At 46.0% G+C, this 13774-nt stretch overlaps 1 protein-coding gene across 1 annotated transcript in view; it reads left to right on the plus strand.

Moving 5' to 3' along the window:
• The window catches only part of USP42 (ubiquitin specific peptidase 42), a 204892-nt gene that overhangs the window by 173555 nt on the left and 17563 nt on the right, over nt 1–13774 (plus strand). Inside the window, exons 5-9 of the mRNA XM_049788571.1 lie at nt 1722–1922; nt 6500–6610; nt 8685–8787; nt 10088–10155; nt 10803–10873. Of these exons, the coding sequence (XP_049644528.1) occupies nt 1722–1922; nt 6500–6610; nt 8685–8787; nt 10088–10155; nt 10803–10873 (554 nt within the window). The remainder of the gene's footprint in view (nt 1–1721; nt 1923–6499; nt 6611–8684; nt 8788–10087; nt 10156–10802; nt 10874–13774) is intronic.

Consider the following 13774-nt stretch of genomic DNA (forward strand, 5'->3'; position numbering starts at 1 on the left):
CTTAACCACTGTACTATCTCTCTGGCCCAACAAATGCTCTTTGGGTTTTCTTTGGTTTGGGTGGCCACACCTGCTCATGTCCAGGGCTTACTCTGGTCAGGGATCACAGGGTGCTCGGGGAGTCATGTGGGGCTAGGGATCAGAGCTGGGTTGGCCGTGTGCAAGGTAATTGCCCTTCTTGCTCGACCATCTCTCCAGCCTGGTTTTGGGGTATGTTTGCTGTTTTGTTTTTTGTTTTTTTTTTTTTTTTTTGGTTTTTGGGCCACACCCGGCGGTGCTCAGGGGTTACTCCTGGCTGTCTGCTCAGAAATAGCTCCTGGCAGGCACGGGGGACCATATGGGACACCGGGATTCGAACCAACCACCTTTGGTCCTGAATCGGCTGCTTGCAAGGCAAACGCCGCTGTGCTATCTCTCCGGGCCCATGTTTGCTGTTTTGATGCTTTTTTTTGTTTTTATTTTTGGGCCACACCGGCGGTGCTCAGGGGTTACTCCTGGCTGTCTGCTCAGAAATAGCTCCTGACAGGCACAGGGGACCATATGGGACACCGGGATTCGAACCGCTAATTTGACCTCTGTAAGGCTATACAGCTTTAGGAAGTGTGATGCTGTGGTATACCGTGTGCTTGGTTTGGGTTCCAGCACCCACAAATGGTATGTTGACCTAGTAAGGATATGTGCCTTCCTAGCAGCTGCCTGCACAGCCCAGCTCTGCTCACATGTCTGCAGCGCCTCTGGCAGTGCCCGACTCAAGGTGCCCACTGCTGCCTGTGGGCACTACTCTTGACAAACTCATATTCCCTTTCTGGGTTGGCACTTCATTTCCCACCAATACTGAAGCCCACCTTCACATATTCAATATTCAATATCTCTCTTTTTTTGGGGGGGGGGGATTTCACAGCAGCGCTCAGAAATCGCTCCTGGCAAGCTCGGGGGACCATATGGGATGCTGGGACCTGAACCAATGACCTTCTGCATGCAAAGCAAACGCCTTACCTCCATGCTATCTCTCCGACCCCAATACTCAATATCTCTCTCTCTCTCTCTCTCTTTTTTTTTTTTTCCAATATCTCTTAAATAGGAAAACTTTAGAAAAAGTAGTCTTGGGGCCGGAACATTAACACAGCGGTAAGGCGTTTGCATTGCACGCAGCCAACACAGGACGGACCCCAGTTTGAATCTCCGGCATCCCATATGGTCCCCCGAGCTTGCAAGGAGTGACTTCTGAGTGCAGAGCCAGGAGTAACTCCTGAGTACCTCCAGGTGTGGCCCAAAAACAAAAACAAAAACAAAAAAAAGAATTATACCCAGCAGTACTCAGGGAATTGAACCTGGTCGACCTTGTACAAGACAAACTCCCTCCCCACTGTGCTATTGTTCTGGCCCCTAAACAGGCATATTTTCTTTTTCTTCCTGGCAGGCTCGGTACAATAAGGGATGCTGGGGATTGAACCCAGGTCAGCAGCATGCAAGGCAAATGTCCTACCCACTATGCTATGGCTTCAGTCCCTTACCAGGCATATTTTCAAGTTTTGTTGTTGTAGTTTGGATCTCATGCTTAAAGTGTTGCTGGTTCTGTGATTTACAACTATGATTACAGGACTGGAACGATAGCATAGCACTCCAGGAATAATTTTAGGATTTTGATAATTTTAGGTTTGATGTGTATGGTTACCCTCAGAAATATGTCAACTTTCCCTTTTCCATTCTTTTTTCTCTAGTCCTAGGTGATGGCATTGCTCCTCCACAGAAAGTCCTTTTCCCATCTGAGAAGATTTGTCTCAAGTGGCAGCAGACCCATAGAGTCGGAGCTGGGCTCCAGAATCTGGGCAACACCTGCTTTGCCAACGCAGCCTTGCAGTGTTTGACTTACACGCCACCCCTCGCCAACTACATGCTCTCACACGAACACTCCAAGACCTGTAAGTACTGTGTCTGTGGGACTCCAGTCTGGGCCACTGACCCACTTTCCTCTCCTTTCCCTTCCCTTCCCTTTGAGAAGAGAGTGAAGAACTTCAGGAACACTACAAAGCTTGTTTATCCATTTGGAGACAGGGAGTAGGACTTCGAGGGTCTAGATTTCAGACAGCACACAGAAGAATTTTATGACTAAGGGGCTAGAGCAGCAATACAGAGTAGACCTTATTCTGATATCTCTCTCTCTCTCTCTCTTTCCCCCCATCCCTCTCTCCCTCTTCCTCCCTCTCCTGCTTTCTCCCTTCTTCCCTCCCCTCCCCTCTTTCCCTCATTCCCTCTCTTTCTCCTCCAAAGTGCTCAGTTCATTCCCAATAGGCAGCTTCCTTATCACTTTTATGCTTAATGAGAGGAGGGTGTGAATAAACTCAGAACCAGTGGGGAGAAGATGCAAGGGGGTGGCACGCTTGCTTGCCTGTGGCTAGTCTTGGTTCATCTACAACATGCATGGTCCTCCGAGTCCCACTGGTTGATCCCTGAGTGCAAAGCCAGGTGTAATAACTAATTACTATTAGGGGTGCACAAGAACAAAACAAACAAACAAACAAACAAAAAATCAGATGCTCCATTATTTAGAATTAGGGGCTTAGTTTATACAGTAGTTTCTGTTTTCCAAACTTGATTCGGGTTAATTTGATATACCATTAAATTCTACATATTTAAAATAGGGTCAAGCCATAGCACAGCAGGTGACCTGGGTTTAATCTGCTTCATCCCATATGGTCCCCCAAGCCCACCATGAGTTATTTCTTTCTTTCTTTTTTTTTTTTTTTTGTTATGTTTTGTTTTGGGGCCACAGCCGGCAGTGCTCAGTGGTTACTCCTGGCTCTGTGCTCAGAAATAGCTCCTTGGGGCAGGAGAGATAGCACAGATAGGGCATTTGCCTTGCATGAAGCCAATCCAGGACAGACAATGGTTTGAATTCCAGCATCCCATATGCTCCCCCCATGCTTGCCAGGAGCAATTTCTGAGCACAGAGCCAGGAGTAATCCCTGAGAGTCACCAGGTGTGACCCAAAAATCAGAAGAAAAAAAAAAAGTTCCTGGCAGGCTTAGGGGACCACATGGGATGCCAGTGATCAAACCCGGGTCCATCCCTGGTCAGCCCTGTATAAGGCAAACATCCTACCACTGTTCTATTAGCTCTGACCCCACCATGAGTGATTTCTGAGCACAGAGCCAGGAGAAACACCTGAGCAGTGCTAGGTGTGGCCCCAAAACAAAACAAATTAAAAATAAATAGGGGGCTGGAGAGATAGCATGGAGGTAAAGTGTTTGCCTTGCATGCAGGATAATGGTTCAAATCCCGGCATCCCATATGGTCCCCCCGAACCTGGCAGGAACGATTTCTTAGCATAGAGCCGGGAGTAACCCCTGAGTGCTGCCGGTGTGACCCAAACAAACAAACAAAAATAAATAAAATATACAATTTGGTTCTGACACTTGACACTTACAAAACTGTTACACTTAAAAATATTTTGGGGCCGCAGTAATAGCACAGTGGTAGGGCATTTGCCTTGCATGTACCCGATCCAGGATGGACGGTGGTTCAAATCCTGGTGTCTCATATGGTCTCCCAAGCCAGGAGCGATTTCTGAGCACATAGCCAGGAATAACCAGAGCGTCACCTGGTGTGGCCCCAAAACAACAAAACAAAACAAAAAAGCAAATATTTTGGGACTAGAATGATAAGACAGCTGGTAAAGTTGACCTGGGTTTGATCCTTAGCACCCAATATGGTCCCTTGAGTCCTCTAGATGTGACTGAGTACAGAGCTAGGAGTAAGCCCTGAGCCCTGCTAGATGTTGCCCCAAACACAAAACAAACCGCAAAGTTGGGTGTTTATCATCTTTTGAAGTTTGGAAATTAGTCTCATCTCCTGCGTAGCTCCCATTTGCTACTCTTGGATACACTGTCAGTAAGTAGGTGGGTTTGGCTGTGTAATCTGACTCCGGTGGCTTTCCAGCAGTGATCCTCTCTGTGGTCTCAGGGCCTGAACTGTGTGCTGGGATTTGCTGCTGTATCAGCTTCACCAATTTTGCTTCTTTGTTTCTCCAGTGACCCATTTTTTAGATCTTTTCGCTTTTTCTCAGACAAATTAAATTGCCTTGAATGTTTGTAAATATTTTTTGTTTTGTTTTTGAGCCACCCTGGATTTACTCCTGGTAGGGCTCAGGGGACCAAATGGGGGGTGCCAGGGATCCAACCCTGGTGGGCCGCTGACAAGGCTGACTCCCTGCCTGCTGTATTATTACTATCTCTTTGACCCTTAAACAGGTTTCATCAGGATACTTGTTGACAAGTATAGTGCTGTGGTGTGGGTGTGGGTGTGCTGAGTTTTGGAAGATTCTTTCACTCCCACCAGGGAGTCCCACTTGCCACACTTCTCTCTATCGGTTCATGTTTTGGGATGTGGAATTGACTCCTCCTGGAGCTTCCAGCTTTCTGCTTTCCCTCCCCTTGGAGCTCTACCGTCTCATGTCACTGTTTGTTACTTTCTTCTTAAAACTCTTGCGTAAGGGCTGGAGAGATAGCACGGAGGTAAGGTGTTTGCCTTGCATGTAGAAGGTCAGTAGTTCGAATCCTGCCATCCCATATGGTTCCCCGAGCCTGCCAGGGGATATGAGCATAGAGCCAAAAACCAAAAATAAATAAATAAATAAAACCCTTGCTTAAAATCTAGAATCTCTCTTTTTTATTTTTTCCTTTTGGCCACACCCAGAAGTGCACAAGATTTACTTATGGCTCTGCTACACAAGGGTTATTCATGTTGATGCTTAGGAGACCATATGGGATGCCAGAATTCAAACCACTGTCTGTTTGAATCAGCTGCATGCAAGGCAAATGCCCTACTGCTGTGCTATCTCTCCGGCCCCTAGTTCCCATATTCTGTTATCTCTTTTCTCTCTCTTTTTTCTGGGTCACACCTGGCAGCACTCAGGCTACTCCTGGCTCTATGCTCTGAATAATACCCCCCCCCCCCAGGCAGGCTCGGGGGACCATATGGGATGCTGGAATTCCAAACACCCTGCTGCTGTGCTATTTTTCCAGCTCTCTCTCTCTCTCTCTCTCTCTCTCTCTCTCTCTCTCTCTCTCTCTCTCTCTCTCTCTCTCTCTCTCTCTCTCTCTTTTAACTTTCTTCCTACTTCTACTTTCTTTTTTTTTTCTCCCTTTTTATCTTTTTTTGTTGTTTTTGGACCACTCCTGGCAGTGCTCTGCAGTTACTTCTGGCTCTGCTCTCAGGAATCACTCCTGATGGTACTTGGAGGGCCATATGGGATGCTAAGGATTGATTTGTAGTCAGCCAAATGCAAGGCAAGCACCCTACCTTTGTGCTATTGCTCTGCCCCCTCCTTCTTTGCTTTTATTCTTCTTTCTCCTTTTTGTGTCTTTGCCATAACTTTGTCTTCAGTTGTCCAAGATTCTTTCTTCTCTGAGACGGAGTCTCCTTGTCCGGGACTGGATTTCATTCTGTGTGCTCTTTGCTTCTTCAGACCCAGTATCTCTTGGGAATTTTTTTTTTTTGGTCTATAGTTCCTTTGGTGAGGTTGTCCTTGTGTTCTTATAGTTTTGTTTGTTTGTTTTGTTTTGTTCCTATTTGATACCTTGAACTTGCTGAGAGTCTTTTAAAGTTTTTTAAAGTCTTACAAAGGTTCTTGCTAGGGTGGCTCTTCACATGTCACCTGCTCCTAAAGTCTCTGTCCTTAGGTTTGTCCTTGGGCTTTTTTGTTCATTTTTTTGTTTGTTTGTTTGTTTTGGGGCCACAAGGTGATTAGGGGTTACTCTTAGCTTTGAGCCCAGAAATGACTCCTGGCAGGATCTGGAAACTCTATGAGATGCTGGGAATTGAAACTGGGTCCATCCCAGATGAGCCACGTGTGAGGCAAACGTCCTACCATTGTATTATTGCTCTGGCCCCCTTGGGATATTATTGATCTCAGTTATAGTGCGGAGAAGAGGGAGGCACAGAGAGAGAGAGAGAGAGAGAGAGAGAGAGAGAATTAACCAGTGTGTGCACTACTGTGTGCCTAGAATGCTCTCAGTTGGAATGCACTCAGTTGTACCCAGAGAAAACTATTCTTTTTTTTTTTGGTCACACATAGGTTACTCCTGGCTATATGCTTAGAAATCGCTCCTGGCTTGGGGGACCATATGGGACACCAGGGGATTGAACCTCGGTCTGTCCTAGGCTAGCGCCAGCAAGGCAGATGCCTTACCGCTCTGTGCCACCACTCTGGCCCCATCTTTTACTGGTTTCAACAGAGAGAATGTGTGAAGGAGATGTTTCTCTGCACAGGAACGATTGAGAGTCTAGGCTTTGTCAGGACAATAAGCGTGAGCCGGATTGGTTCCGTGAATAAGTGTAGCCTGCTGGTGCTACATTGGATTCACCTGTTGGGTCTGTGGGCAGATCAAAAGGGATCGAAGTATAGGATTCAACAGCCAGCCCAGCACCTGCGTCTCATTTCAGGAGTGACGTGGAAACCGCAGACTGACCCGGAGACTCGTCATCTGTTCTCTTTCAGGCCACGCCGAAGGGTTTTGTATGATGTGCACAATGCAGGCGCACATCACCCAGGCCCTCAGCAATCCCGGGGACGTTATCAAACCCATGTTCGTCATTAACGAGATGCGACGTAAGTGGCAGCTCCAGTAGTTGACATGATGTTTATTTGCTCATTGATCTTAATGAGCCTAACTGGTGAAAGACGAGCCCATTGTGTACTACAAGAGCATGTTATCCTAAGTGCTTCTGTCTTTGATTAATAATAAGTTTTTAGTAAAACATGTTCTATGTACATCTTGAAACATTAAAGCAAAATAATCATCATAAAGAAGATGGTGGGGTCGGGAAGGTGGCGCTAGCGGTAAGGTGTCTGCCTTGCAAGCGCTAGCATAGGACGGACCGTGGTTCGATCCCCCGGCGTCCCATATGGTCCCCCCAAGCCAGGGGCGATTTCTGAGCGCATAGCCAGGAGTAACCCCTGAGCATCAAACGGGTGTGGCCCAAAAACCAAAAAAAAAAAAAAAAAAAGAAGATGGTGTTTAGTTTAACTTAAATAAACTAAAAATTTTCTAATTTCAATTTGTTAGTAATGTAGCTGGTAACTTGTATAGCAATGGCTGGGCTAGCCCGGATGCCTACTGGAACTCAGCCAGCCAGGCGGGTTCTTAGAACACAGATATGTTTGAGCCTGTGGCACCACCTGGGACCATCTACACAGTGCTCCAGGGTTCAAACTCAGGTTCTAGAACATGTCCCTGACCTCTGAACTCTCTCCCTGTCCCCAATAAAATCTTTATTGCCCCTCCCATCATCTGTTTTTCTGTACTGAGTAGTAGTAACTCTTTTTTACTTTTTTTTTGTTTTGTTTTGTTTTTCGGCCACACCCGGCGGTGCTCAGGGGTTACTCCTGGCTGTCTGCTCAGAAATAGCTCCTGGCAGGCACGGGGGACCATATGGGACACCGGGATTCGAACCAACCACCTTTGGTCCTGGATTGGCTGCTTGCAAGGCAAATGCCGCTGTGCTATCTCTCCGGGCCTCTTTTTTTTTTTTTTTTTCCGGGCCTCTTTTTTACTTTTAAACCCCACCCTGAGTAGTAGTAACTCTTAATATTGTCCAACCAGTTTCTGAAAATACCTTTGAATGGGTTTTAGTCTGATGAATGAATACATAAAACAGGAATTACCAGGAGGAAGGAAAAAAACAAACAAACCAAAATTAAGGAATTATAAATTAATTTTATTACCAAAATTAAGTTAATTATATTCTTAAAAAATGTAAACTTTTAAAACTACTTAAAACATTTTCTGTTGTTGTAATCCTGTTATGTTGCATTAAGTTTTCTTACTCACTTTTTACATGTGTTTTACAATAAACTTCTAAGATAAAATTTATTATCTTTGGGCCGGAGAGATAGCATAGAGGTAGAGCATTTGCCTTGCATGCACAAGGACGGTGGTTCGAATTTCGGCATCCCATATGGTCCCCCAATCCTACCAGGAGCTATTTCTGAGTGAAGAGCCAGGAGTAACCCCTGAGCGGCACTGGGCATGGCCCAAACCCCCAAAAATAAGATTATCTATTTTTTTTTTTGTTTTTGTTTTTGGGTCACACCTGGCAGCACTCAGGGGTTACTCCTGGCTCAATGCTCAGAAATAGCCCCTGGCAGGCTCAGGGGACCATATGGGATGCCAGGATTCGAACCACCAACCTTCTGCATGCAAGGCAAATGCCGTAACTCCATGCTATCTCTCCAGCCCCAAAGTAAGATTATCTTCACAAACTAAGTTGGAATGAGAAAAAGGAGTGCAGAGGCCAAGGCAATAATACAGCAGGTCGGGTTTGCCTTGCATGCTGCTGACCTGGATTTAATCCCTGTCACCGCATATGGTCCCCTGAGCCTTCTAGGAGTAATTTCTAAGTGCTGTTGAATATGTGCCTGCTCCAAAAAGAAAAAAAAAAGTATGCAAAAAATGTCTTCGTTAAATTCAGTAACTTGTAGGAGACTTGGTGTCTCAGAGGCTGCTCTTGGGCCACCTGCTCCAAAACTGTGGCCTCTTTGGGCTCCTGATAATCTCATGGTCCTGGCTGTTTTGGAGGTCCTTTGCATTTTTGCTATTTCATCATAAATCATGACTTTTTGGTGCGCCTGTTATCACTGCCCTAAGTGTCTGCCTGGCTGCAACAAAGCCTTGTCTTTGCAGGGATAGCCAGACACTTCCGCTTTGGGAACCAGGAAGATGCACACGAGTTCCTGCAATATACAGTTGACGCTATGCAAAAAGCCTGTCTGAACGGCAGCAACAAGTAAGTCCTGGAAGCCTTCAGAGCCTCGGAAACACAAGGCTCATCCGAGACTCAGGGTTAGCAGTTAGCTTTCTTTTTAGTGGTACCCAGCACATGGGAAAGTAAGGAGAACGTCACATGCTAAAGCAGTTTGCGTTTAGTTGTCGATGTAGATCTCGATGTTGTTTAATTTCGGAGGCTGAATAGTGTGAATTTGAGTAAGTGAGAATTAAAAGCTCATCAGCAGAGCCAGAGCTGGGCCTTGAGCGCTCTTGTTCTATTCCATTGGTCCTTTCCCTTGCATGGTGGTAAGGTCAAATAGAACAACCCTTGTTCATTTACTGTGCCAGCTTAGTTCACCTAATTCCCACAAGCCTCTCTGGCTGCACCTGATATTCTCTCCAGCCTCTTTCTTGGGTCACTTTGCGCTTCCTGTATTTCTTCCTAAAAGTCTAAATATTCAGGACTTGGGTCCGGAGATATAACACAGCAGTAGGGCGTTTGCCTCGCACGCAGCCAATCCAGGACACAGTGATTTGAATCCCGAAGCGATTTCTGAGCACCAAGTCAGGAGTAACTCCTGAGCACTGCCAAGTGTGACCCAAAAACTTAAATAAATAAATATACAGGGCTGGAGCAATAGCACAGTGGTTAGGGTGTTTGCCTAGCATGTAGCTAACCTGGATTTGATCCCCGGCATTTCATATGGTACCCTGAGCCTGCCAGAAGTTTTTCATGAGCACAGAGCCAGGAGTAACCCCTGAGCACTGCAGAGTGACCCAGAAAAAGTCCCAAGTCACAGCAGAACAAACCCCATTTCTCTTGCCATCACCTAAACACACCTGGGCAGTCTTCCCCCTTCTGTGCTGTTTCATTGTCTGTTCATGCAGTGCAGTGAACAGGAGCTTAGGACAGGCTTACCCCCACACACCTCTGCAGCACTCTGCCCAGCTCCTGCCCAGCTCCTTCCCTGTGCTTCACATTCTGCTTCCCTGATCCTTGACCAGAGATATAGCACAGCGATAGGGTGTATGCATTGCATGCAGCCGATCCAGGATAGACAGTGATTCGAATCCTGGAATGATTTCTGAGCACCAAGCCAGAAGTTACTTCTGAGCACCGCTGAGTGTGACCCCAAACATAACTAACTAACTAAATAAATATCTAGGGCTGGAGCAATAGCACAATCAGAACAATGCTCTGTTGCCTTTTTCTCTGGGACCCTTCCTGTGTAGGTTCTTCTAGCTGTTCCTACTTTTCACATAAGGCTACTTCAGCCATGACTTTGTTAACTTCCTGTCACTGTTTGACTCTCTTTCAGGTTAGACAGACATACCCAGGCTACCACACTCGTTTGTCAGATATTTGGTGGATACCTAAGATCTAGAGGTAAACTTGAATTTAAAACTTCATAAACTGATAATGGGTCTTCTGTTTGGACATGTTTATCAGTGGGAGGGAAAGGCCAGAATAGTCATTGTGTGTCTCTGGCCTGCTCCCCTCCTGCCCACTGTGTGCTGTGTCTCCCAGGTTCCAGGTAACTTACTGTGCATGCGTGTATTGCGGAGGGGCAGTGGACATGTGCTTTCCACTGTCTTTCAGCACCCCTCCACCTGGTCGCATGGTGCTACAGGATTCTGCTGGGTTCGATTCCAGCTAGATTGTTTTTGGGGACTTTCTAGTTCATTTTTATTACTAGTGGTGCTTCATTTAAACATACTATATACTTGTCTTTACGTTTTGACATGTGGGACAGATTTTTAGGATTTCTGAAAATACTAGTGTGTTTTATAAGTTAGATACCACCATAATGCCTTCCACAGTGGAAAATGCCTTTCCACAGTTTCAAGTAGCAGTGTGTTGAGGCCAAATCCCTAGCAGTCAGACCAACACTGTGTCAAACTTACATTTCCCCTAATATAACATGAGCAGAAAGTACCTTGTTTTAATTTTTTTATATTAAGAACAGTAATTTTGTATTCTATCATTTTAATAGTTGGATTTTCATAATGATTGTGTCTTATTTTTTGTTACAGTCAAATGTTTAAATTGCAAAGGTGTTTCAGATACTTTTGATCCATACCTTGATATAACATTGGAGATAAAGGTAAGTTGGATAATTGTTTTGGTTAGAGTTTGAAAAATCAGCAGCCATATTTTATATAACTTAAGTTTCATATAACATAGTTTAGAATATATTTGTTAAAGAACATGAATTGAAATTTTATTTTATTTTTTTTAATGAAAATTTTATTTTTATTTTATTTATTTTTGGTTTTTGGGTCACACCCGGAAGCACTCAGAGGTTACTCCTGGCTCTATGCTCAGAAATTGCTCCTGGCATGCTTGGGGGACCATATGGAATGCCGGGATTCGAACTGCCATCCTTCTGCTTACAAGGCAAACGCCCTACTTCCATGCTATCTCTCTAGCCCCTTGAATTAAAAAAAATTTTTTTTTTGGTTTTTGGGCCACACCTGGTGACACTCAGGGATTACTCCTGGCTATGCGCTCAGAAGTCGCTCCTGGCTTGGGGAACCATATGGGATGCCAGGGGATCGAACCGAGGTCCGTCTAAGGCTAGTGCAGGCAAGGCAGGCACCGTACCTCTAGCACCACTGCCCGGCCCCTTGAATTGAAAATTTTAATGTGCTACTTAAGACTTTACTTTTTGGGACCAGAATGATAGCACAGTGGTAGGGCATTTTGCATTGCATATGGCAGACCTGGGTTCAATTCTCAGCATCCCATGTGGTCCCCGAGCCTGCCAGTAACAATTTATTTATTTTGGTTTTTGGGCCACACCCAGTGACGCATAGGGGGCTATGTGCTCAGAAATTGTTCCTGGCTTGGGGGACCATATGGGATGCTAGGGGATCAGACCTCAGTTTGTCCTAGGTTAATGCATGCAAGGCAAATACCCTGCCACTTATGCTACCGCTCAGGTCCCACAGGAGCAATTTCTGAGTGCAGAACCAGGAGTAACCCTGAGCGATACCAGGTATGGCCCCAACCCCCCAAAAAATAAGACTTTTGGGGGCAACAACCGCAGCGCTCGGATTATTCCTGGCTCTGCACTTAAAAATCACTCCTGGCAGCCTCTGGGGACCATATGGGATGCCGGAGATCGAACCTAGGTCCTTCCCAGGTCATCTGCATGCAAGGTAAATGCCCCACCTCTCTGCTATTGCTCTGGCCCAAAAAGACTTTATTTATTTTTGTTTTTTGGGCCACACCTGGTGATGCTCAGGAGTTACTACTGGGTATGCACTCAGAAATCGCTCCTGGCTTTGGGTACCATTTGGGATGCCGGGGGATCAAACCATGGTCCATCCTAGGTCAGCACATGCAAGGCAAATGCCCTACCACTTGTGCCACTGCTCTGGCCCCCCAAAAGACTTTATTTTTATTTAAAAACGTGTAAGTTAGGGGCCGGAGAGATAGCATGGAGGTAAGGCATTTGTCTTTCATGCAGAAGGATGGTGGTTCGAATCTCAGCATCCCATATGGTCCCCTGAGCCTGCCAGGAGCAATTTCTGAGCATAGAGCCAGGAATAGCCCCTGAGCAAAGGTGGGTGTGACCCAAAAACCAAGAAAAAAAACCATGTAAGTTGGTCCAGAGAGATAGCACAGCAGTAGGATGTTTGCCTTGCATGCAGTCGATCCAGGACATCCCATATGGTCCCCCATGCCTGCCAGAAGCGATTTCTGAGCAAAGAGCCAGGAGTAACCCGAGTGCCGCTGGGTGTGACCCAAAAACAAACAAACAAAAAACACTCTGTAAGACTGTGGAGATGATACTTGAGGGCGCTGGGCCCAGTAGTTCTTGGGCCTGCCGATATCAGAAAGACTGGTTATGCTGGTGTCAGACCCAGGGTATGGATCACAGAGGATATGCTCGCCACAAGAGCCACATTCCTGGCTCTCTGGGACTATTTAGAAGTGGTGGGCCAAGGCAATAGTACAGTGGGAAGGGCTCTTGCCTTGCCCAGACCCAATTGGGGAATATAAGTAAGTGGCTGTTATTTTCAACTGGAGCTCAGCAGAAGAGCCAGTGGACATGGTGGATCACTCTCAGTTGTTTTGGGGTTATTTTGGTTTTATTTTCGCGGCAGTAGTTAGGAGCTACTACTGGTTCTGCTCAGAGGTTGCTCTTGGTGGTGCTTAGAAAATCACCTAGTGGGCCCGGAGAGATAGCACAGCGGTGTTTGCCTTGCAAGCAGCCGATCCAGAACCAAAGGTGGTTGGTTCGAATCCTGGTGTCCCATATGGTCCCCCGTGCCTGCCAGGAGCTATTTCTGAGCATAGAGCCAGGAGTAACCCCTGAGCACTGCCGGGTGTGACCCAAAAAAAAAAAAAAAAAAAAGAAAATCACCTAGTGCTGGAGATGAACCTCAGGTCTCTTGCATGTGATGCATGTTCTCTGCTTATTGAGTTCTTTGCACCCCCATTTTTTTATGTAATAACAACTTTGGCTGTTCTGTTTTGTTTTGGAGACACACCTGGCATTACTCAGGGGTAATACCTGGTTCTGCACTCAGGAATTACTCCTGTTGGTGTTCGGGGATTACTCCTGCTTCTGCATCAGGAATCACTCCTAGAGGGCTCTGTCCCCACTGTACTGTCTCTCTGGTCCACCTTCGGCTGTTTGGTGGTAGTTTACTGCGAGCTATGGGGATCCCAGTTTATAGTTCTGATACTTGGTTTGTTTACAGCTTCATGCATTTTTCTAATCATGTTTCAGCCAACCTTACTTTTTTTTTTTTTGGATTTTGGGTCACACCCAGCAGCGCTCAGGGGTTACTCCTGGCTCTACACTCAGAAATCGCTCCTGGCAGGCTCGGGGAACTATATGGGATGCCTGGATTCGAACTAACATCCTTCTCTGCACGCAAGGCAAAGGCCTTACCCTCATGCTATCTCTCCAGCCCCTCAACATTACATTTTTGTTCAATTTTGTCTGCTGGGCAATTTTTCTGGTTAGGAGATATATTTCACACCTGGCATT

This window comes from Suncus etruscus, chromosome 15 (genome assembly GCF_024139225.1).
Source record: "Suncus etruscus isolate mSunEtr1 chromosome 15, mSunEtr1.pri.cur, whole genome shotgun sequence".
Taxonomy (NCBI): domain Eukaryota; kingdom Metazoa; phylum Chordata; class Mammalia; order Eulipotyphla; family Soricidae; genus Suncus; species Suncus etruscus.